General features: G+C 47.3%; 1 protein-coding gene across 2 annotated transcripts in view; it reads left to right on the top strand.

The window, feature by feature from the left end:
- Window positions 1-22,787, top strand: part of LOC120426777 (protein rhomboid) — a 154,039-nt gene extending 131,252 nt beyond the window's left edge. For both annotated transcript variants that reach the window (XM_039591550.2, XM_039591551.2), the window contains 6 exons: window positions 18,131-18,243; window positions 18,632-18,749; window positions 18,985-19,127; window positions 19,207-19,328; window positions 19,926-20,072; window positions 20,148-22,787. In XM_039591550.2, the coding sequence (XP_039447484.1) occupies window positions 18,131-18,243; window positions 18,632-18,749; window positions 18,985-19,127; window positions 19,207-19,328; window positions 19,926-20,072; window positions 20,148-20,458 (954 nt within the window). In that variant the 3' untranslated portion in view covers window positions 20,459-22,787. The remainder of the gene's footprint in view (window positions 1-18,130; window positions 18,244-18,631; window positions 18,750-18,984; window positions 19,128-19,206; window positions 19,329-19,925; window positions 20,073-20,147) is intronic.
- The last annotated feature ends 732 nt before the right edge of the window (window positions 22,788-23,519 follow it).

Genomic DNA, 23,519 nt, shown 5'->3' with positions numbered 1-23,519 from the left:
GTTGGCCTGTAGACGAGGAATAATTTATGTTTATTTTAAGATATTTTTATTATTATTGGATTTTATTCCGTTGCATTGTTGTCTTTTTCACCTCGCTCCGCGAGAGCTGGTTGGAGTTCTCTCCCCGGCGGAGAACTGGTTTCGGGAAGTCCTAGGATCGGCTAGAACGCCCGCTACCGCTCGGAAACCGCTGCTAATAGGAACGGTAAACAAGCACATAACCTCATTCGCCACACAGAGTACCCGCGCGCGGTTCGGCACTTCGTTCTCATAAAACTCTCGCTCTTGTACGATAATTTCAGCGTGAAATTATCGATATACACGGGGACGGCCACGGGGGGGAGCCGGGAGTCTGTGGTCGCTGGTTTGTTTGTTTGTTTTCTTTTTTCGCTGCCCGTTCCCGGGACGGGAACCTCCGGCTAACAAACTTGCCGCCCCCGGTGCTCGTTCTGTCAGCTGTTATTAAATTATCGATATTAAGGGTAACGAATCAATAAACGTGTTCGAGGTTCGAGGTTCCCTATGGGTCTCTTACCTCGCGGACCATCGGTTCCCATGGAAGACGTCAAAGCGGTGCCGCCTCCGGGTCTCCTCACACTGAATTGCCTATTTATTTGTAAAAGTACACACACAATTATTTCGACTTACGGCAAATCGTTTAGGGGGCCCCCGTTCATCTCTGGAACTCTGGATTCCATCAAACGTCAACAAAGAGAGGAAAAAGTTAATCCAATTTGGGAGATTTTCTCACCTGCCCGTCGCCGTCGTCGACGACGACTAATTCGTCGTTCGTTTTGTCATTAGTTTGTCGACTCCGGGCGGCTGATCCTAATTTCCCAGAAGTCGAGCGCGTTCGCGCGCCCGTACATTCTTGCCGGGATTTGGACTTTCTCGAAAAAAAAGTGTGACACAAAAGTAAACAGAATCCTCGCCCGCGCGGACAAATCCAGCTATTAATGGTTTCCTTTCCTTCTCTCTATCTCTTTTCAGGTAAGCATTCGTCGGGATAAATCATCTAGCAATTAATTACCCCCGAGGAACCCTTGGGAAGCGGTAGGTTCTATCATCGTCGTGACCAAAATGAGCTTTTTATTAATGGTGACCAATTACTCAACCCGGGATCGCTTTCGCTGACCTCGCCGGCTTGATGAAGCAATTAGGCTGCCGAAAAGTGCTACTAGAGCGATCGCGTAGCCGTTGTGGGATCTTTTCTGACGCGATTGCTCTACATCGAGCTGGTGTCGACATTTCCAATGGGGTATCAAACGTCAACGTGCAATTTGAGCCGTCAGATTTACATTTATTGCCAACGCCAAATTTTACGTCGATTTTAATATCAACATTTCTAACGGAGTCTCGAAACTTTTTCGAAAAAAATGTTATTGTTTACGTTTTCCGCAAACGTCAGATTTGACGCAAGTGTCAAGATCGCTGAAGACGTACACCGGCGATCACTTGTGCACAACACAGCGGGCGGGCAACAACATTCCATTAACCCGCGCGCGCACGCTAACGCTCATACATAACCTCAAAACTTATGCAACAACGATGCCGAGTTGTTTACCTCGGCGCGATTTTCGGACCTCGGAAAAATCGCACACTTTTTCCCACACTTTCTTTTCCGCGATCGCGCGTGCCCGTAATTGAGCGATCGGCTCAATGACCCGCGGGTCATGTGTCACATCCCGGCGGTGAGTCAACGCTCACGGGGTAATTACGAGGGAGTGATCGCGCTCGCGAGCTAACTCGCCCGCTCAGATTGTTTGTATATTTCTTAATTAACAGAATCTCTCGTCTCGATCTCGGGCGTCGTCTTGGTCGCGGTCGGGCTACCTGGCGCTCCTCCCGAAGGTCTCCGCGGTGAGTAAGTGTGACTTGTCCGACGGGGGATCCTCGTCGTCGTCGGCGTGATCTTCCTGGGTGTCTGGCGAGCTCGCGCTCGCTCGCTCCTTCTCTCAATAAAATATTGTACTTTTGTGTTAACGAATTAATGAGTATCACCTGGTGGTCCAGGCCGCGCCGCCGGAGATGCTGGGCGGCCCGTGGTAGATGGGTCTCGGGGATAAGTTCTTTCGTGCTCTCCTCTTTTACGGCTTGTTCGCATGATTGGTCTGCGAGCGGGCGAGCAGAGCTGGGTCGTAAAGCGGTGTGGTCCACGGCGCGCTCTCTTGCTCGATTTGTGGTATTATTCTTTATTATTCCAATATTATTATTGGACGGTATCATCTCTTTTGTATGAATTTATTTATTTGTTTATTATAGGTTTAGAGCACGGAGATCTCCCACCCTCCTGACTTTATTGACTGCTCTTTTTCACCGTTTCGAGAACACGCGAGCGCACCCAATTGAGGTCTTAAGTGGGATCGTCGAGGTGGGGGGTATCGTGATTTGCCCGCCTGTTGCCCGCCTTCTTACAATTTACGAACTGTCACCCTGACTCGCGCTCTCACTTCAAAGCGCGTGATTCATACCCCCAAATTTTCTGCACTCCTCTTAATTGACGTGTCCGCGCAGATCGGCAGCAGTGTCATTAATGTCTGCCCGGATCGGGTGTCCTTGACTGTTGCGCGCCAGTCCGACGAATTTAATTAAGTTGTAGAGGCCGAGCGCGGAGTTCCTCGAACATCCGAGTGTTTGTTAATTCCGTTTTCACCTCCAGATATCGAGAGCCCAAGAGACGCTCGAGAAGCGCAACACGGACAGTGCATTATTTCCTCTTGCTCTGACTTTGACTGACCGTCGTGGTCTGGTGTGCCGTCCGGATACCTCCCGGGCTTTAATGAACCCGAAGGGGGCGCTCCCAAACCAGTCTGCTATGTCTGGATTACCCCCGGGAACGTCTTAATCGACCATTAATCGATTTTAAAGGCCGTTTTCCCCCCTGGTTATTTAAATGACCTGCCCGCGGTGGTCGAGAGCGTGATTTTACGGCGGGGTTTTGTAGACCACCGCCGACGTGAGACCCCGGGCCCGGTCTTTATCGGTCAAAAAAGGCTGAAATTTATGGTGAACTCTAGCGGGTAGCGCGCTGACATGTCGGAGTCATCCTCCTCGTCGTCGCAGCAGAGCGAGAGAATCTGGAAATTTATAACGTGTTGCATCCAAGTCAGACGCGGACGCGCCCACACAATCTGACAATTAAGCGACATTTTTGTCCCCCTGTCCCGAACCTGAACTCCGCGTTCTCGCTCTAAAGAGGTCATTTATCATTCTTGTTCTCGTGGCGGCGACGACGACGACGACGACGACGACGATTGTCTCGAGTCTGGTGACGTAATCCTGCGCGGGATGTTCTAACCGACCTCACGGCAGGACGTAACCTAAAAATACGTCCAAACATTCCGAGTTTACACCTTTATTGACCCTGTTTAGGGTCCGGGCGATGCTGCGCCTTAATTTGATCGACAACGCGCGATGAAGATGCTCCGACGACCGTCTGTGTGTTATGCAATGCAATAAAGATGCCTCGAACGACCTCGGCGAGAATCTTTCAAATAAATTAATACAAACACTTTTATTGTTATTGCTATATTTTATAATATTACACAAAAGTATGGCCGGCATCTTGGTCCGTTTATTGACGATTTGGTTTGTTCTTGTGGGTTCCCTACACTGTGAAAAAGTTGCTTTTTGAGGTAGATATTCAAACGATTCTTCGGAAAAGCGTTCAATATCGAAGACGGTTGTGTCGTTTTAGGCTGTTGAGTGTTCAGAGGGTTTGTAGAGTTCACGTGAAGGTGCTGAAACAGTGAGGACATCGCTTCGATCCGTATATTTGTCGTGGAAGTGGTAGAACTTCAAAGCTTCGGGTAGCAAACAGTTTAGTTTGAATTGATGTCCTCACCGTTCCAAAACCTTCACCAAACCTCCAACAATGCATCAAAAAATCAATTTTGCCAAGAGACTCAACCACCTTCTCAATTGATCCAACTCTCGAAGAATCGCTGCCCAGCTAACTTTTCCTACTGTGCCGGCGTGGGTCCCAGACCTCCCTCCGTTCGCCGTCGTGTCATAAAAACCAAAACAAACCGACCGCCGCCGTGTTAAGCGGCGTTGTCTTGGGGAATTTTTATGGGTGTCGTACACGTTCTGCCGGGGATTCCTCTTCCGCGCAGCTTCCTCCGCACAGGAATGCGAAAAAGGGGGCGCAAAACACAATATAATTATGTGCCGCGCGAGCGGCTCTCCCGGGTGATCCCTAGCCGACCTAGCCGCGCGGCTTTAATCTAATAAACAACTTTAACGCCACTGTCAATCACCGGATGATCCGCGCAGGCCACGATTGCGATCTTCCCGAAGTCGCGGCGTCCCCACGAAGAGACAAATAAATAAATAAAACGCTGGGCTGGGCGCCCGGCCATGTGACAGTAACAGCGTCTCGTAAATTATTCTACGCGTGGCCACCGGTTGGACCCTCCGGGCGTAATAGAGACGTGTAGCGCGCGAAGCATTCATCCCGGGTGAGCCGCTTCATCACACCTTTCTTCACACGATCGGGCCTAGCGAGGCAGCTCGCGGGCTGTACACCCAAAGGCGAGGTGTTTAACTTGGACGAGCAGAGCTCGTCGTACACCAAACGCTCGAAATCGTCGCGAATTCCAGTATGAATTTGACAGTTCGCGTCGAAACTGCTCGAATTTGGCGTTTGTTGACACGACTTCTCGTTTTGGGTGTCGATCAACTTGTAGAAGAGGGATCGTGCTCGCCCGATCACACTTCTGCCGGTAGCTTGCCAGCGAGCACCGGGAATGGGCAGCTGGTGCTGCTAATAGCCAAAAATGAGGGAACCGGGCTGCGTGGAGTCCGACGGGGGGGGACTAGAAAAAGATAAACAAGATGACCGCCGCGTTGCGGCGTGGAGAATAGCTGCAACTGATGATCATCTGAGTATCTCTCATATGTTTGGAAAATAAACATATGGATACAGGCCAAAGAGGAGCCAAGAAGACCACAGATCAAGTCTCTAAAGCGAGCGAGGTGGTGAAGAAGACAAACACTGCCTAGCAGTAATAATATTTACGAAACTGGTGTAAAAGATGGGGCCGAGAAATTGAAGGTGGTAATTAGTAGGTAAATTTGTGTATTCACGCTCCCGCGGGAGTTCTGGAACGAACGACCACGTGGAGCGGCCGCCGCCTGCGCATTCCGCGCTTTGTTGACACTTTGACAGGGCTCCATCAGAACCGGGCGCGCGCGGTGTTCGCATTCCGGCGCGATCGTCTGCGCTGTGATGCAATGCAAGGAATCTCACTCGCGGTGAAGGCTATAATTTGGGGCCCCGGGTTTTTTTTTCGGTGGAGTCACCAACGACGGTAAACCTTTAATTTGGCTGCACCCGTTGCCGAATCGATTCCGAGAAGGATCGACCGGTGACAGAACCGGTCGAGGACACCGCCGCCACTCACTCTCTCGCTAGCGGGGTCTAGCGATCATTCATCACGTGCCCCGAGTAGACTGATTCAACGGCGCCTTAAAGTGGTGCAACGCTGTTAGAATCGAGAAGCGTTAGCACTTCACCTGCTAACGCTCAACTTTAGGTCTCAAAATTGGGTAGCTGATCAGGTGCTCTGTGACGAGTGCAAAACTATTGAAAATCGAGAAGCGTTAGCACTTGATCCTGCTAACGCTCACGCCTCAAAATTGCGTAGATCATCGTAACCGTCACAAAATGAGTAGTTTTGAGTCGCAGGTCACCAAACTTTGAACCAGTCTTGACCACCGCGCCGCGTCTAATTACTTGATTAAAAGGAGTGTGCCGGTCGTCGCGCGGTCACCCAAATTTGGGTACGCGCCGCTAAAAGTGAGCGTGGGAATCAGTTTCGTGAGTCACTCGACGTGACGTAAGGCCGCCCGAAAATAATTCGCGCGAGTCCTCTTCGGCGAGAGAATGATTGTTAGAAATTTTTCACAAAAGGACCCAACAATGCACAGGTCCTCGTCGGGAAGTCCGGGAGATTAATAGGTGCAAGGAATGTGGCAAAATGACTGCGGCTGCTGAAGAAGGAGCATAATAACAAGATGACCCGGGATTTCTGAGGGGCCCCCGAAAAAAAAAAAATGCAATCCGAGGAGGGCCCGGAAGAACGAGCGGCCCAAAGCGGAGCGAACGTGAAGAAACAGATTATTTATTTTTCTTATAATTACATTCATCGTTATATTATATGTGTATCTTTAGTAATAATATTGGGGAAGGAGACGACGGAGAACGCGGAGATCGGACCAGGTGAAATTATTGCGCACAGGTCGGCGCTTTAGGCGAAATACGGTTTAACGCTGTTTAAAATCTAATCGGTTTTTGCGAGGAGAGCAGCCGGTTGCGTGCCGTCCTTGGAACCAGCAGGAGTAGCCGCCGCAGTTATGGCACACGAGATGATGATCTCGGCCTGACGAAGAGGGGGAGAACCGTATCGTCTTTATTTAGATTGGATCGGCGCTGCACTTATTAAAAATAATAACTTCTCACACATAAAACACTGAAATCTACTCGACTCGGTGAGCAAACGAGGCCCCTCTAATGATGAATGGGAACAAAGCGGAGAGTTGACTGTGGAATTTGCGAAATTAAAATATTTCCATAAACACATTTAATTAAAAGTCAGACCGAACTCATACGGAACTCTCGGGGATCAATTTTCCAGGACCCCTACTCTCTACGTCCAGAAACCACTAAGACATTATCGTTTGCTCCCGCAGCAGCAGCGGCAGCTCCCCCAAAATGGCATCGTTATCGTAATCGTTTATGCCGAACGCAACGCAGCCTACATCTCATCGCGTCGGCAAACCTAAATGTGTACCTTGGTCTTCGGGAGTTGCAGCAGCCCCCGGAGGGCCATAAAAGTTTATTACACCAGCCACCCCGACGAACTGCCAGCGTCCGAGTCCTGCCTGCCTCGTTCAGGAGATAATGATTGATGATGCGCGAGTTGCCCCCTTTAATTTTTGCTCTCGGAGTCGGAATCGATTTCCCGGCGTTGTTGCACCAACACAGTCGAGCGGTCGGAGATTGCGATCGCGACTTGGCGACTTGGTCGACATTTGCTGGCTTGTGACGAAAAATGGGACCTAAATCTCGCATCAAAGTGGCTTGATAGGCTTAGCGTTAGCGTCTCGATGACGAGCGTTAGCGGTTCCATTTGCAAACTCAAAACTGAGTCCTCCACATTCAAACGTCAAATTTTAGCGATTTTTTGCGACGAACCAACTGAAAATCTGAGTCGCTAACGCCTCGACATAGTGCTCGAAAAGAAGCGTTAGCGCATAAACTTGACGACTCAAAATTGGGTAGTTTGCTCCAACTCACTCTTCTTCACGTTTCGAGTCTTACGGTATCGTTAGTTAATTCATTTGTGAATGTTTCAATGCTAGCGTTAGCTAACGCTCATCTTTTTTTCACAGAAACGTGTCGATTTCTTGTAATTTCAATCGACAACAGTAATTGTAAACCCTCTTTGATCCCGGTGCCACACTCCGCGTCGACTACAAGTTACACCACAACTGACAGATCAATTTACTCCCAACTAGCAGCGCGCTCGCGCCACGCTATAATTAGTGCACTTTTAATAATTCAATAATCACGTGCCTGGTTCGCTGAGGGTGTCCTCCACACCGCTAAAAGGATTGCAGCCGCGGTACAAAACGGGGGCGCTAGCGGATTTTATCGTCTCGTCCCCAGCCCTGCGCGCACCAATCGATTGTCCAGACATGCAAAACGGCCATTACTGACCGGGGCCCAAGTGCCACCTCCACCAGGTCCAGGTGTGGTCTCGTGGAAGACGAATAGTTCGCCGCAACGATGCAGGTTTTAAGCACCCGGGGCGTTCGTTGCACCTGTGTGTGCGCGCACCTCACGCGAATTTGCAGCTACCCTGAAGGCGATAACGATAAGTTTTGAGGGTTGGGTAGGGGTAGGGGTGAGCCCAACTAGGTTCGCCGGCCAATGACTGGGTGATGTGTGTGTCCTGCAGGCGTTTGGCGCCTGTCGCGGAGCGCTCAGAATTCCGGATCTGCGGGGTTCTCACACCGTTTTTGGAGCATGGCCGGGCGCGCATTCTTCTTTTATGTTGCTGCATACATAAATTTTGTAATATTAAATTTAAATATTTCGGTCGGAGAACAGCCTGAAGGGCTGCGCCCTTCTGCGGAGACGTTGCACGGAAAGAAAACGCTAACGCCAACGCAATTTTGACATTTGCTGTCAAATGAGCTAACGCTAACTCAGAAATGAGTATTTCCGCGACAGCGTGCAAAAGATAAACAAACAGCTGTCAAACGCTCGATATTTCAGCGAATTTCCTACCGGGCACGACTTCAAAGCTGCTGTCACCGGATTCTTTCCGTGCCGCTCGTCGGCACCGCGGAATTCATCTTCACACGCGTGCACTTACACCGCAATTTATTTGCATGTTTTCGGTCCCCCCTGCACCCCCCCCCCCCCTTCTCTCTTCTGGAGTGGAATTCCCAAAATGGAATTCTCAAAATTAATTGCAAATTGGTTGATACAGAGAGACCACGCTTTGTTTTGCGCCATGCGCGAAGGACGCGAGAATCTCCAAATAAATCAGAGCCGGAATGGGTTAATTTTAATATGGTACGTAATCTGCGGACGCGCCGCCGCCGCCGCAGTCTGGCGTTGCCCAAAAAAGGGGGCTCGCACTCCGGTTGCCCAAAATTGGGAACGTGTGCACCGGGATGATGTCCACGGAGGTTCGGGAGGGGCGTCAGAAAATAAACCTGATGAATATAAATTAAGTCAATTATAAATTGGAATGGCTCTGTTTTGTTCTTGGCGGAAGATGCGCGCGCGGTTTTCGTGGTTCTGAGGTTCGTGAATAATTATTCACGTTGCATACGGATCCTGGGAACGCGCGTCCGGGATCAGCTGCAGATTCTGCGGAGTCTTGTATTCAATAACAATAATAAAGTGGGTGTTACCCGAGCGATATCGCTTTCCGAGCGTTCGTTTTGGCGGATAAATTAAAGTCTGCGGAGTAAATGGAATTTCGAGAACGTTGTTCATAACAATGCACGGAGGGAATTTATTCAAAATTTGCAAACTGTCAAAACTCGCCGGAATAGTTTATGTTCCGGCTGACAGTGAAACATTGGAGGCCCCCCAAAAAAATTGAGGGGCGTTTCGGAATGTTGATGAGCTGCAAGCTCACGTTTCCGTCCGGCTATCCACGTGTGTTCCCGCACCTTTTGTACCATCCCAATGCCAAGGTTACTCCACAACCGGCCGAGACCTTGTCACATCCGACTGTCGGCGACGACGCCGTTCCGGCTCGTTTATTCAAATGACAAATCGTGTCTAGCGCTGCCAACAAATGCCGCTCTGGCGATGGATCTCGGTCATAAATTTCTGCGTGACGTCACACTGGAATGGGAAGAACGCGCCGGGTGCCAGACGCCAAAAAAGAACGAACGGAAAGTAAAAGTCCCCGCGGATTTCCCTCTGGCTCTCTCCACGGGAAAGATTTGCGCGGAGCATTCCGTCTGGATGCTGCAGAGAGGAAATGTCTTGTCATGAAACATTAAACCGCTTTCCTTTCGCGTCTGCGACGCATTCTGCGCGGTTCTTTGTTGTGGAGTGACGTTCCGGACGTGGCACTGCCTGAAAAGTACGCAAATTTGAGTAGTCCAAATTAGGCGTGTCAAGTGACAGCTCTCGAGTTGTCAAAACGACTCGGTGTGTTGATAAACGGATCAAAATCAAATGACAGTTCAGACGTCTGATGACGTCTGAACCGTCTTCAGCGCCGGTCTATGTTCCGAGAACCCCTCCAAGATTAAGTGCTGGCAGTTTGCCAAAACGAAAGCGAAAAGATTAAAGGAAGCCAGCAGCCGTCTAGACGACGCTTGCTGGTGGTGGCAACCTCCCGAAATCGTTGACATTCCGCACGCAGTAAGTTGCTATTTCCGCTGTCGTCGAAGACGACGACGAGGACGTACTCCGCAAGTGAATGAATGACCTGCACCGGGAATGTGTGATGAAATGTCGCTTCATTGTCGCGGTGACGACGGCAACGCCTCCGTGTGGCCACTCTCAATTCGTCTTCCGGCCGTTTGATCAATTAAGATTATGAATGACGGAGCCGTTCCCGGCGCGCGTAAATCTGCCCGCGTCTTAATGAGGAAATTATGCAATTAGTCGGATGCGCGACAAATTTTCTCTGAAACGACTTAATCGCGCGGCGGCCGCAACAATGAGCGGGTCGGAGATGACGTTGTCAAAATTGGGTTCGTGGTCGGGAATCTGTGGGATTCAATTGGCGTTTTCTCACACAGAGTCAATGGCCTCCCCTGCGCGGGTAGGTTTGCCGAGGCTCCGTGGAGCCTCTTGGAAACAATAGAATCACGGTAGCGGGCCCTAAACGGGCCCGCCAGCGCCATAAATAAGGCAAAATATGCATGGTCGGGACTTCAAATGAGAGCAGTGCCGCAGAGTTTATATAAAAGGACGCGTCACGGGGATCCTGTTTGGGCCATAATTTTATTCAATAGACGGACTAGCCCGGGAAAGATTTTAATTTCCAGACTTTCTTGCGGCCTGCCGCCGACTTCACCGGCGCATTACAATGTCTATTGAAATTAATTGTGGAAATACCGCTGCGACAGCGGCGAGGTCGTGCCGTCGTCGTCTTGCCCCCGGGAATAATAGAAATGTAAGCCTCCGTGCAAAAACTGCCGCTCGAAACCAGATGGCGCGCGGAATGCCTTGCCGCATTGTTTATATTTATAAGGTGATTGTGCGAAGCGGAGCAAGATAAATTGCGGCGACGACTGGCAACAATGTTGCACCCGTTCTCGTTCAGGTCGCCGGGATCCCACGCACCGTTTGACGGACCCTCCTGCCGGAGAGTGGCCACCGTTTATTTGCGCTATTATTAACTGCTCGGACCTACTGTAAACATCGGTAGTTAATCCCGCAAGGGGAGGGGTTCACACTCCATAACTCCGTGAAACGAGATCATCTCACTCTGGTGGTAAACAATTCTTCGTCGAGGTGCGTGCACGCACGCCACGGATAAACAAACCGTCGACCGGCCACTTGAAATGTGATCCCCTCCTGCGGCGTCGCGCCGAGATTGAGCGGTCATTAAGCCGGGGGAACCTCCAGTCTTCGCGTCTCTCTCTCTCTCTCGACACACGTCAGACATGTTGGCGTCGTCTCGCGGGTTCCTCCGCGGGGAAGGTCGAACTCTGATATCGATTAAACAACGACGAAACAAGGGGTTTCGGAACACGACTTTCGTTTTTTGTACCCACTCGCTCGGTTTCTCTCTCTCCAGCCAGATTCATTAAAGAATGCGTGCGCGAACATGCTGCTGCGGGGTTCCAGCGTGTTAATTCAGTTGTTTATGCTTGGCCTCACGGCGCGGTAGCGCACCCCAAGTCGGATTCGTGGTGTAATCAAATCAAAACGATTTCACTGGAAACTACTCCGCCAGCTCGAGCTCGTTTGTTGTTAAAGAGGTAATTTGATTGCTGCGGAGTTACGACGAGAGGTCGGTCAGCAAGTCGACACGTGCGGTCATCATGTGACCACGGCGTTCGCCAGAATGTGCGTGCCATTGCTCTGGAACCGATGTCACAGAGGAGACGTTTGTCACCACCGTGTTTACAAGAGCGTTTTACAGTCTTTTCCAGGTTTGCGTACTTTTGACGATTTTGCACTTACCACCCTGCAACAGCACTTTTTGCGACTTCAAAACAAATAAAATGACAGCTGCGCAGCGAAGCTGCGTTTGACTTTCCCAAAGGGGCTAACTGTCACGCGCTTGCAGCGCGCAAAGGGCCTACTTGACGTTTCGTGTCGAAATCGAGGGGCGCTCCACTCTGAAATCGGAACACTTTGCTGGGTAAAACCATAAACCTCGTGTCTGCTTTTTTCCAGAGTGGGTTACCGAAATCGACCGCCGCTCCCCTTCGGGGGGCGGGAGTTGGGAAATTATGCACCGGCGATGAGCTGTTTAACCACTATTAAACTGTTTAGCATATTAATTTCCACCGACTGACCTATTGCGCTGTGCACCGAGGAGAAAAGCAGAACTTGATGATTGTACTGTTGTTTTTTGGCGCGCGAGCGCGCGCAGGCAAGATTTAATTTTCGGATTTCTATTTCACTAGGCCGAAGTGATTACGGGGAGCGGGCCTAAATACCGCTTTGGCGGCGGCCTCGCAGAGGCCATCGCGCAAAAGTAGAACAGGAAATGGCTGTTTATGTAATGTTTACATTGCACTTTCCCGCGCGATCGCGCGGAGGTGTAATTATAAATAATATCGTGGAGATCTCGCGCTTCGCGCAATCCGACGAAACCGGACCCCTAATAAGATTAACCGTGTTGAGGTGTGAAAATTTTCCGTTTCGAGGTTATGTTTTTACGCGAGCTGTCAGATTGCAATCGGAAACCGTGTTCTAATTGTATTCAAATCGGATTCTCTCGCGCGCGCGAGCGCGTCAAAATCATTGTAAACAAGCCGCTTATTTCAACCGGGAAGTGGCGGAATTAGGTCCACTTTATCCGGTGATCTCAACGCCGCGATGCGGCGTCAGGTAGTTTTCCTCTTATCAAGTGTGACGCATCGGTTTGACAGTTGTCGGTGGTGGTTTGTTTACGTCGTCGATTTCGAAAAGCTTCGCGGGAGAGCGCGCAGGTGCAAACGGGCGCATCGCAGCCTTATAATTTGAGGTTAAGTCCGACAGCAGATTACGCCCCGGTGGATTTTGGGGCGCAAGGCGGTGCAAATCTGCAGGTGTAAACCGGGGAAGGCGTGTGCGGGCTATCATCGCTGACCTGCTTGGCTTGTTGTTTGGGCCACTCCCGTAAGGGCGCTGCTCGCTTCTCATCCGCAAGATTTGATCTAATTGTTTCAATAAAAGAACGATGATGATGATGTTGTACGAGGTTAAGGCCTGGAGAGTCCGACCTCTTTTCGACTCCCTTCGTTCTCATCACATCGAAAAAAACAGAGGCTGAGAACGTCGAGCTGGGAGTTAACCGAGAAATAATATAATTAATTGATGAGAACGCTATTATTTCGTATTGTTTCCAGCTTGTTGTGTTTTTTTTTTTCGTCGGTTGTAACCTGTGTTTTTGTGGACCTGTGCGCGCGCCTCCCCGGGTTCGCCTAATAGGTATCGAACTGTTCACCTCCTCCTCTAACGTCTTGTTTTGTTGTTGTTGTGGTTGTCTTTGACCGGGCTTCCTGGCCGACACACATACACAGCTCTCGGAATTTACCCCTCGTTACCCGAGACCCCGATTAGCTGCCGTACCGGAAACACATATAAAATTCATTGAAATTACAAGAACAACATGAATTTAAATTATATTTTCCTCCTCGGTGTCCGTGTTCTGGCTTCTTTTTTTTTTATTACGACCTTTTTCTTGGACCCGAAAGGCCAAGTCCAAGGGGAAGACGGGTCTCGGGGTATAAACACACGGTCGATGAATTATTTAACAGAGAAAACAGCCAGATTTTATCACCTTGATTTCTCCTAGGCATTCGTGAGATTCTCCCGTGTGACGTCACATTGTGACGCTTGAGAAGACGACTTCGAGCGTGGGGAGCCGCGGAACAATAGGCCCCACTGCTAAAGGTTTGAGAGGGGAAAAAAATGACTCGAGATGTGCTCTGGAATGTGCCCAGCCAAGTAGAACGTTTTGTTGCTATTTATTATAATAAATATTTCGCAATTTGTATACAATTCTGTGCGCTTTTCCTAATACCCGGGCGTCTATACGTGAAGTAAAGGACAGGGCCACCTCTTGCCCATTAAACAACCTTCTCGAGGGTAACAGCTAAATACCGCGCCGGGGGAATTCTGCACTTGCACATATTTTTTGCACTGGGGCCGCCACCGCGCGCTCACCATCTGGGAACTGGCTGCAATTTGGAGCGTGGAGAGCGACGCAGCAAAGCGCAACAACCGAAGGGCCCCTCGCTTTTTTTTTTGCCGAGCAGGTCGACCAGCTGAAGCGATTAAAAATCGACCGAAAGTCGAAGCACAGACAGGTTCAAGGAACTCGTCGTCGTCCCACACACGCGCGCGGTCTGGGCGCGATGACACGCACAAGATTAAGGTTGGCTGGTTGACGACACCTGTTACGACCCGAAGGGTCGAGGTGTCAGTTTAATGGCCGCCAGAATGCAAATATTTGGCGAACGACCCCTAGAACAACTGTCACAACAATCACGTTGATGGAACGTCAAACGTCAAATTTGACAGCGCACCGCGAGGGGCGCCCCAACTCGCTGTTTAGCGGTTATGAGTTATTCAACGCGATAAATTCGTTGCACAATTAGGCAGGTTGACGGCGGTGAGAACCGCGCGAGCGTGTGAAGCTCGCTGTCACGAATTGGAAGATGTTCTTGGGGCGCCCAATTTCGGCGTAATTAACCACCGGCGCCAGATTCCACGACTCATCGTGAAAACAATAGCTACTCCGGCCGCCGCCGAAGTAATTTCACGGCCTGCTGAATTTCGGTTACAATCCCGCAAGGGTGACAAGGGGCTGGTCAGTCGGTTTTTTTCGGCGAAACACCGATTGTTTGCTAGCTGTCAACCGGCAAAACTAAAGTGTCATTCCGGTACACATTGTTTGACACTTTAATCGGGCGTCATCAGCGTGGTTGACGAGGCTTCACCTGGACGCGCTCGCGCACTCTAGAACGTTTGATGTCATAATTGCCCGGTTATTAGACGAAAAAAAGGCGAGCTACTTCAAAGCAAAAAGGCCTTTTTTGACGGCTCCGCCGTCACCGGCGCAGAACGCGTTTTGTTGTTGTTTTGCCGCCGGTAGGGGGCTTATCTTGATTTTAAAACGCATCAAAACGTCAATTTCGCCTCCGAAACGCGCCGCTGCGTCCCCACATGGCCTCGACCTTCCCTCCGTTAATCCCCGCCATTGTTTATTGTATACTGTAATCAATTATGAAGATTACCGGGCAAAATAAATGTTCTAGTTATTCTCCCGCACTAATAAAGCCCGTTCGGAGTCCGTAATTAAACCTCTCAGTGGCGCGCGGCCGCAAGTTTAGGAGCAGATTTTAATTAACCCCCCGGCAGAAGGTACCGCGGTCAGCCCAACCGGAACGCGGACCGCATTCTTTCCCGGCGGCGGTGGGTGCATTACTTTCCACTGCGTGAGCGGCCCGAAGCATTTTTTGACGCGTAGCGCCCTAATTACGGAGTGTACCGTCGCCGTAATTATGCTGCGACGTACGGAGAACTGTCAAAGCGGGTTTCTTGTGGGAGGTTACGTTGTCAAGCGTGAAACGCTCGATGTCGGGCTCGTGTCGGGTTAAGACTTGGCATTTCTCATTGGGACGAACTGTCAAAATCAATATATTGATAGTTTCGTTGAGCTAATATTGGTATTACCACGGGGTTGGGCACATCGTTTATCCGTAGCGCATATGGAGCAACTTCCGTAAATATGGTAAATATCGGTTAATCCAATGCACGATTATGCACGGCATGCGCGGGATTTCAAACGAAATTTTGATCAGTGTGGAATGTGACGTTTCTACACATCAGCTAGAAATGTCATGTCTAGCATTTGTTTTGTGTTGGACGAAAACGCGGATTTCGGCAAATAAAAACAATTTTGTGCTAGGCCAGGTTTCCGATTCCTCCTGTCCTCCTGTGCTGAACATTCAAAATGTAACTTTGCCAGAACGGCCAGAACCAGCACTGTAACAATAGAACTGATTGGGCGGTAAGTTAGGATGTGAAAACCAATCAGGACTTTGCCATGTTTACGCTTTTTCTGATTACTTTCAGCATTCAGAACCAGAAATGCAACGACGAATGTTAATTCATCCAGCGCTAATTTGGCCAACTACATGGAAAATTATCTGGTCTTGTTCGGAATCTGCCGGACGTCGAAAGCGGTAGTGGAAAGGAAGAAGTTCTTAGTTCTTCCGCGGGTTAGTTTAACGGCGATGGCCCCGGAAGTAACAGACCGTTGGAGGTCGCCGCCTTGTCGACAGACCAGTTCAGTCAAGCTACACAACGTATTATCATCGTTGGTATGCAGCAGGTTGTATCCCGCGGGTGCTAGATGGAGAGAAGCTGTAGCACATGCTGAATTTGATCGACCAAAAGATGCGTCAAATGAACCAGGACATTAAAACTTTGAAAATAATCAAATAATGATATGTGAGAATTATTACAGATTAATTAAAAATAAAAGGGGGTGGGGGAGTAAAGTTTTGAAAAGCCAAGGGGGGAATGGAACGAGGAAAGTTGAGATCGACTGTTCTACAGTGAGTGTTCCGACTAGTGAAAAATCGCGGCTCTCACTTCCCACTGCTTAAGGTTTTTTTTCCGGAACCGTCAGGTTGTCGGCGGAAGATTCCAGAAAGCAGGCATAACCCAGACGGAACAATACCACCGAATCGCCCATCTGCTCGTTGCATGGTGCCTTGCAAGTGCCTTGTGATGGATAGAAAGCTAATCTGGGGGACGTTGCAGGTGATTGGAATCGTACGCGCCTTCAGACTTTGCTAATTGCTAATCCTGGGCGGTCAGGAGGAGATTTCGGTTGATCAGTATGTGCAACGTTTTACGTGTCTGCGCAGGGATGGAACCGCTTGGGTTGTGTCCCGATTAGTGTGACCGAAAATCCGAGCAGTTGGAACTGTCCATAACCAAGATTAATTGCCCAAAAGGGTCCAACTCTTCCTCTATGGTTGCTGAATGTTTCTGATGAAGACGATTCGTGCTGCTCTGGAGTTCGTTTTCCCGTACGGCTCTCGTTATGTAAGCTGTTGCGATTTACTTCAACAGGTCGTAGAAAATGGTTCCAGAAACCGTAACGGAAATACACCTGTTAAGAGACTAACGGAACTCCACCATGACTTTTGTTCAAGCAGTCGTAGGGCAAAGGAAGTGGTCAAAAGAATCGGTCCCAACTGCTCCTAGGTCTCCTGTCCCGATGTTCCGATCAACCCAGCGTTCCGTGCTACCCAAAAAAATGTAACCGGAGTCAAGATTCAACAGAAATTAATTTGTTTGAACACAAACAGCAGTGCGCGCGTTTGCGATGTCATCGATGAGAGCTGAGAAAAACACTGAAATAAAATTCATAGAGAAATTGTGCATGCACGTAAATATGGATGCACATACGGATCAACATATGACATAAATGCAATATATTCGGAGTGACCACCTCGTGGGTATTACGCTCACTAAATCAGCTTTAAGCATGTTGTCAAGCGTTAAACGCTCGATGTCGGGCTCGTGTCTGGCTAAACTTTGAAATTTCTCATTGGCTCGAACTGTCAAAATCAATACATTGATAGTATTGTTGAGTTAAATTAATTTTAACGCTAACTAAAATCAACTAAAAGCGTATAGTCGAGCGTGCAACGCTCGATGTCGGGCTCGTGTCCGGCCAATTAAAACAATTTCTCACTGGGTCAAACTGTCAAAAATCGTTGCACTGTGAGTATTTTACAGCAAAATTCGAGTTGTTTCCCCTCGTGAACCTCGTAACGCGTGACGTCAGCGGGCCACTTTCGGGCCCGAGCTAATGAGCCGATTGTTGGGCGCCCCGATCTTCGCGCGCGCGAAACTAGCGTCATCAAAACAATAATCACACAATTTCACTTACTGCTGCATCTGGGCGCGCGCACTTTTTTTTGGGGGGTAGTTTTCGGGGCCCCAAGTGCCCATAATTATCTAATATGAGGCGCGCACTGGGCTCTTAAAAAATAAGAGCTACCACCGCGGAGTCGCAGCTAAATGCGCGCTGTTTTCTCGGAAATTTTCGATTGTTACGGCAGCGGCGCTTTTCTCGCACAATTGTTTTCAGCGCGCGGTTAGGGAAAATGAGCGCCGAGGTTCCCTTGATGAGCTCGATTTTTCGGAATACAATAGCTAATATTTTAATTATTTTAATTTATACTTTCTCCAAAGTGTTTTTCTGTACCCCGGCGCTCGCTCTCCCATAATGGCAATAATAAAAATATTACATCGCTTGATTGCAGTTTTATGTTAAACGATTTCTTGTGTGCCCCGCTTTGGGTCCCAGGGTTGGCCCCACTTTTCACCACCGCTTGAGAGCTTGGAACCATAATCACTAATGTCATTCCATTTCTTCTTCCTCCTCCTCCTTTCCAGATGAGTGGCAAACGGTCGCGTAGCTTCAAGTGTGCAGTACATCATCGCGATCGTGAAGTTTGTTCGGAGAACGATTTTCATCTGATATTTGAAGATCCACCATTATTCAAGAGGTAAGAGCGCGAGAACCCTGCTTTGAATGCTAATTTGTACATCTCTTCCGCGCGGCGAAAGCATGTGTGTAGAACGCGCAGACAAGCGGACGTGAAACGCTCGATGTCGGGCTAGATTTCTCACTGGGTCGAACTGTCAAAAGTGCTAACGCTTGCTTGGGCGAGCTCTAATTTGAGTTTAAAACGATCAAGGTTGGCAATTTCTTACCGGGTCGAACTGTCAAAATCGCTAACGCTAACCGGGAAAACCCAAAATTGAGCTTGAATTGTTCGCAGTTTCACGTCTGTTTGCGCTGCCAAGTGTGTATGAGCACCGAGCGAAATAAAACGTTTTCTTTTTTCACTTATCGCTCATGTTCGTGTTTCTTCTTCTTCCTCTCTTTTCCAGAATGGTGCACGTAATTGCAATGGAAGTGCTCCCCGAAGAGCGGGATCGAAAATATTATGCAGACAATTATTCATGCTGTCCGCCTCCATTATTTGTGATATTAGTTACATTAGTTGAGGTATGTACCCCCTTCCTTTTTATTATATTTTTATTATATCACTCCGGCGCGAGCATGCAGATCATTCCGTTCTTCGCAGAAGGGGAAATGATCTCAGGAAGAAGGAATCCACTTTGGGCGACAGCCCGTCGTCGGAATCCACGGCGCGCGCTCGCCAGAGATCGATCTTCTCCAGCTGTTTTTGTGCGCGCGACAAAACCTAACCTCAAACCGTCTTTCTACTTCTTATTTGCAGTTGGGTTTCTTCACGTACCACACGCTGACGTCCGGCCAGGCGGATCCGGCCGGCCCGGTTCCGATCGACTCGATGTTCATCTACCGGCCGGACAAGCGGCACGAAGTTTGGCGGTTTCTGTTCTACATGGTCCTACATGCCGGGTAAGTTTGACAGTTTTGATCACCGAAAAGTGCGAAACTAACCTCAAAATTTTCTTTTTTTGTTGTTGCTTGAAAACAGGTGGTTCCATCTCGGCTTCAACCTAGTCGTGCAACTCCTAGTTGGGCTACCATTGGAAATGGTACACGGATCAACTCGGATCGGTTGCGTCTATCTGGCCGGAGTGCTCGCTGGATCGCTAGGTAAGTGTCAAAATTGTTCGTTTCGTACTGAAAAGCAAGCGGTTTCTCAAAAAGTTCAAATTTTATTCGAAAATGATCCTTTCCAAGTCAGCGTGTCGCATTTTTCATTATGTAAACAAAAGAGCTGTCACTTTTTCAAACGCTTTCCCCATGAAAAACTTGATCGATTAAAATCTAGCAGTTTTTGATCGATTTCAGTGATTTTTACTCAGATTTCGTCAAACCCGAATCTACTCAGAAATGAGAAATTATGACAAATATTAGACTTTGGAGAAAAATCTAACATTCGCCTTACTTACTTATTTTTGAGTAGGTTTAAAGGCAGACGAAATCTGAGTGAAAATAACACTGAAATAATAGCCATTGTATTGCAAGTTTGACGTTTGCCGAAATGCTCGATCAAGATGATTGATTTATTGGTGGAAACTCACTCCATGAAATGTTTTTAATCTTTTCGACTCTTTTAAAGTCGCCAAGTCGCAACGCGATCGCTTGTCAACCTTTTTTGAGATCCTTTCGTTCAAGATTCTGCAGATTTCGACTGTTTTGCTTAAAATAAGCTTAAACTAACCTCTTTTCCTCCCTTTTCTTTACCAGGAACCAGCGTGTTCGACCCGGAAGTCTACCTCGTTGGCGCTAGCGGCGGCGTGTACGCCCTGCTGGCCGCCCACCTCGCCAACGTCATGCTCAACTACCGCCAAATGCAGTACGGCATCATCCGGTTGCTGGCGATCTTCCTTTTCGGTAAGTCCCCCCTCATTCCACACCTTCCAAAATTTATTCTAACCTCAAAATTTGCTCGTTTCCTCTCTTCAACAGCTTCCTGCGACGTCGGCTTCGCGATCTACTCGCGGTACGCCGTCGAGCCGGAGAGTGGCGCCCCCTCGGTGTCGTACGTGGCCCACCTGACGGGGGCGCTCGCCGGCCTCACGATCGGCCTGTTGGTGTTGAAAAATTTCGAGCAAAAACTGCACGAACAGCTGCTCTGGTGGGTGGCGCTGGGCGTGTACGCGGCGTGCACCATCTTCGCGGTGGTGTTCAACCTGCTCAACACCGTCACCGTGCAGCGGCTCGAGGAGGAGGGCGAACAGGTACTGAAGCAGCGACTTTTCAACAATTTTGGATTTTAAACGCGGTGCCGCGTTCACGGAGAACTCGGAAGCACCGGATCTCAGGGGGGCGTTCTGAACGCCGGCCGGAAGTTCTGAGTATAAAATTCAAACATTGAAGGGAAGGGGGCGCGCGAGGAATTGAAGGAGAAAAGTTGTGATTTGTGTATAGACTTATTTCGTTTCGTTTTTTTTTGTTTACATATTTAACCTAATCTGGAGAAAGCGAGTGCGAACGTACGAGTTCGGCTATCGAACCGGGAGAGTGGGCTGCCAGTGAATTTATTGCCCTCCAAAACAGAGAGATACGTAATTCCGTGAATTCAATAAAGTGAATTAACCGTGATTGTACCTCCGGTACAAACTTTGAACTACTGGTACAAAGTCAAAATTTTGTACTATGCAATTAAAAATCAAAAATTTTCATCCGATTTTTGGAGTTTTTATTCAAGCAGATGGCGCAAATTGTCTTAACCTTTGTCCACAGCAGTGAGCTGTCAAACTGACGTTTCAAATGTCATTTGAAATCACAGAGTTGTTTTCCAACAGAGAAAAGTCAAAATCGAACCTGTCAAAAATGAGTAATTGATTTTTCATGTTTTCTCAGTTTTGGGTAAAGTTTTTACCCATTTGTTTGTGCAATTCAACCAAACTTGAGAAAAATTTACCTAAATCCGGTTGAAATCATCAATTTACACGGTCATCCTTGTTTACTCATATATAATCAAATTCAAGACAAACAGAAATGAGTTCGTGAGGCAAATGTCAAATTTGGTTGATTTCACTCAGTTTTCATTGAACTCTGAGTAAAATTAATTGAAATCTGTCATTTTGCTCAATTATTACTCATTTTGTGGGTAGGTTCAAGTCTGTTAATTTCTGGTTAATTTTGGACTCGCAAGTAGACTTTGACAAAATTTTAATAAAAATAGCTTTGAAATGAGTTATTTTGATTGAGCGCCATCTTGTTAAATAAAAATTCTCAATAATCTATTTTGTAAAAATATTGTAAAATCGAACTGACAGCAATCCGATCCAATTTTTACACCACGAAGCAGCCGCACTCCAAAATCGAAACCCCGAGCGCGTTCCACCTCGATCCCGAGATATACCAAAGACTGTATATGACATTTAAAGAAACACCTGAAAAAATCAAGCGATGATCATATAGTTAGCAAATAAAAACAAACGTATTAAAAAAGAACTCTGAAAAATCAGGTGAAATCGGAGAGAGAGAGCCGAGTTGATCTCCCGTTCAAGTCCAGTAAAAGGCAGCCACACAAACACACGTTGGGTGCTTTGTAAATATGTAAAATACTTTTTTTTATAGGAATTTAATCAATTTGAGTCCAAAACTCCACGACACGATTTTTCGAGAATTTTTGCGCTGCGAATTCGCGAATTTGTACATTTACACTTAGAACCTCTTCTAAATTTACTCAAATTTCGTTGAGTACTTACTCAAAATTGAGTTCTGAGGCAAATGTCAGATTTTGATTACTTTGTCTCAAAACACATCGTTTAGTGAGTTTTGACGAAATCTGCGTAACTTTAGATGAGCGTGCACTAACTCACCTAACCTCACTGCGCGCAGCTGTCAAAAGAAAAGAAATGTCAAAAACGACAATGTCGAAAGTTTGACGCGCAGCGAGCAATCCTATTAATACTGCATCATTACACTGCTAAAGGAGGAAAACAATAATTCTAGTCAAATTTCTATGAAAAACACTATTATTATAACGATTATTATTATTATTATTCAATTAACCTGAGTAAATCCGACCTTTGGAAGCGCGAAAAAAAAAGAATAACTATAGCAAAAAAAGAAAATCAAGAAATACACTCAACTTATTCAAGTCATTAATCACAAAGAACTAAGTGTTTATTTATTATTATTTTTTCGTCAAATGTATTGCAATCACAAGATGAAACAGCCAACAGAAGAAAAAAAAAAATAAAAACAAACAAACAGTAAAAACGTCCCCAACAAAACTGTTATCGCTGAATCGATTCTGTTAAGCACAATCCTAATTGTTTTTATGTGTCTTTATATTATTATTTTCTTGTTTTATTAGGAAAAAGCCAAAGAAGATTTATATTTATTTTTATTACGTGAATAACTTATTGCTCGTCCACAACAAAACAAAAAAAAAAAAAGAAAAATCCCCGGGAAAATGTTTGCGTTGACCATCCACCAATAGACGTCCTGCACACGTCGCACACTACATTGCCTTACCAAAAACAGAAGTAAACCAAAAAAACAAAAGTCAACATCACACAACCATCACAGCAAGCCAGGGAATAATCAGACGAAAATTAATCAGGTAGTAATTAGGGAAGGAAAGAGCGAGAGAGAGAAAACAAGTACAAACGAAAATAACAACAACAAAAAAAGATGGACGATGTGCTTTCTCTTCAAATAGACACACACACACACACTTGAAACACTGCCAGTATAGAATTGAAACAGTTACAAGAAAAAAAAAAAAGCTAAAAAACTACGAAACGCATTCATTTTCACATGGGAGACGGAAAAATTGTATTATTATCTCGTATGGCGAAATGATAGGATGTATTTATAATAAATTATTGTATGCGACAAAAAGTATATGCGAAAAAAAGCGAAAACAAAACACACGCAAAAAACCTTTAATAAAAAAAATTCTCATGAGAAATTAAAACAAAAAAACCTGAACTGTTTTTAACCTCTCTTGGCGATGACACGATCCTTGCGCAGTGGTTCCAGTTCCTCCACACTTTCGTTTGTTTCCACCTCGTTTGCAGAAAAGTTTTCGCTTGTGCTGAGAAGGGAAGGAAAAACACGTAAGAAACCAAGATGACACTGGGAATTAGCGAGCGATCGATTGCGTAGAGGCGGATTGGCAGGTGGGGTAAAACGGACTTTTGATTTTTGTTTTACAAAGATTATACATTAAACAATTCAGTCTAGAAATTTATCAAACATGCTGACAAAATAATCAAAAGAACTTTTACGGTTGTGGAGCATGGAGATTAGGGAGCCCAGAAAAAAATAACCCCCTGCAAACGGAAAACGGGTTTTTGGGTTATTTTAAACATCTGT

This window comes from Culex pipiens, chromosome 3 (genome assembly GCF_016801865.2).
Source record: "Culex pipiens pallens isolate TS chromosome 3, TS_CPP_V2, whole genome shotgun sequence".
Taxonomy (NCBI): domain Eukaryota; kingdom Metazoa; phylum Arthropoda; class Insecta; order Diptera; family Culicidae; genus Culex; species Culex pipiens.
This window is presented reverse-complemented; position numbering and strand designations above follow the sequence as displayed.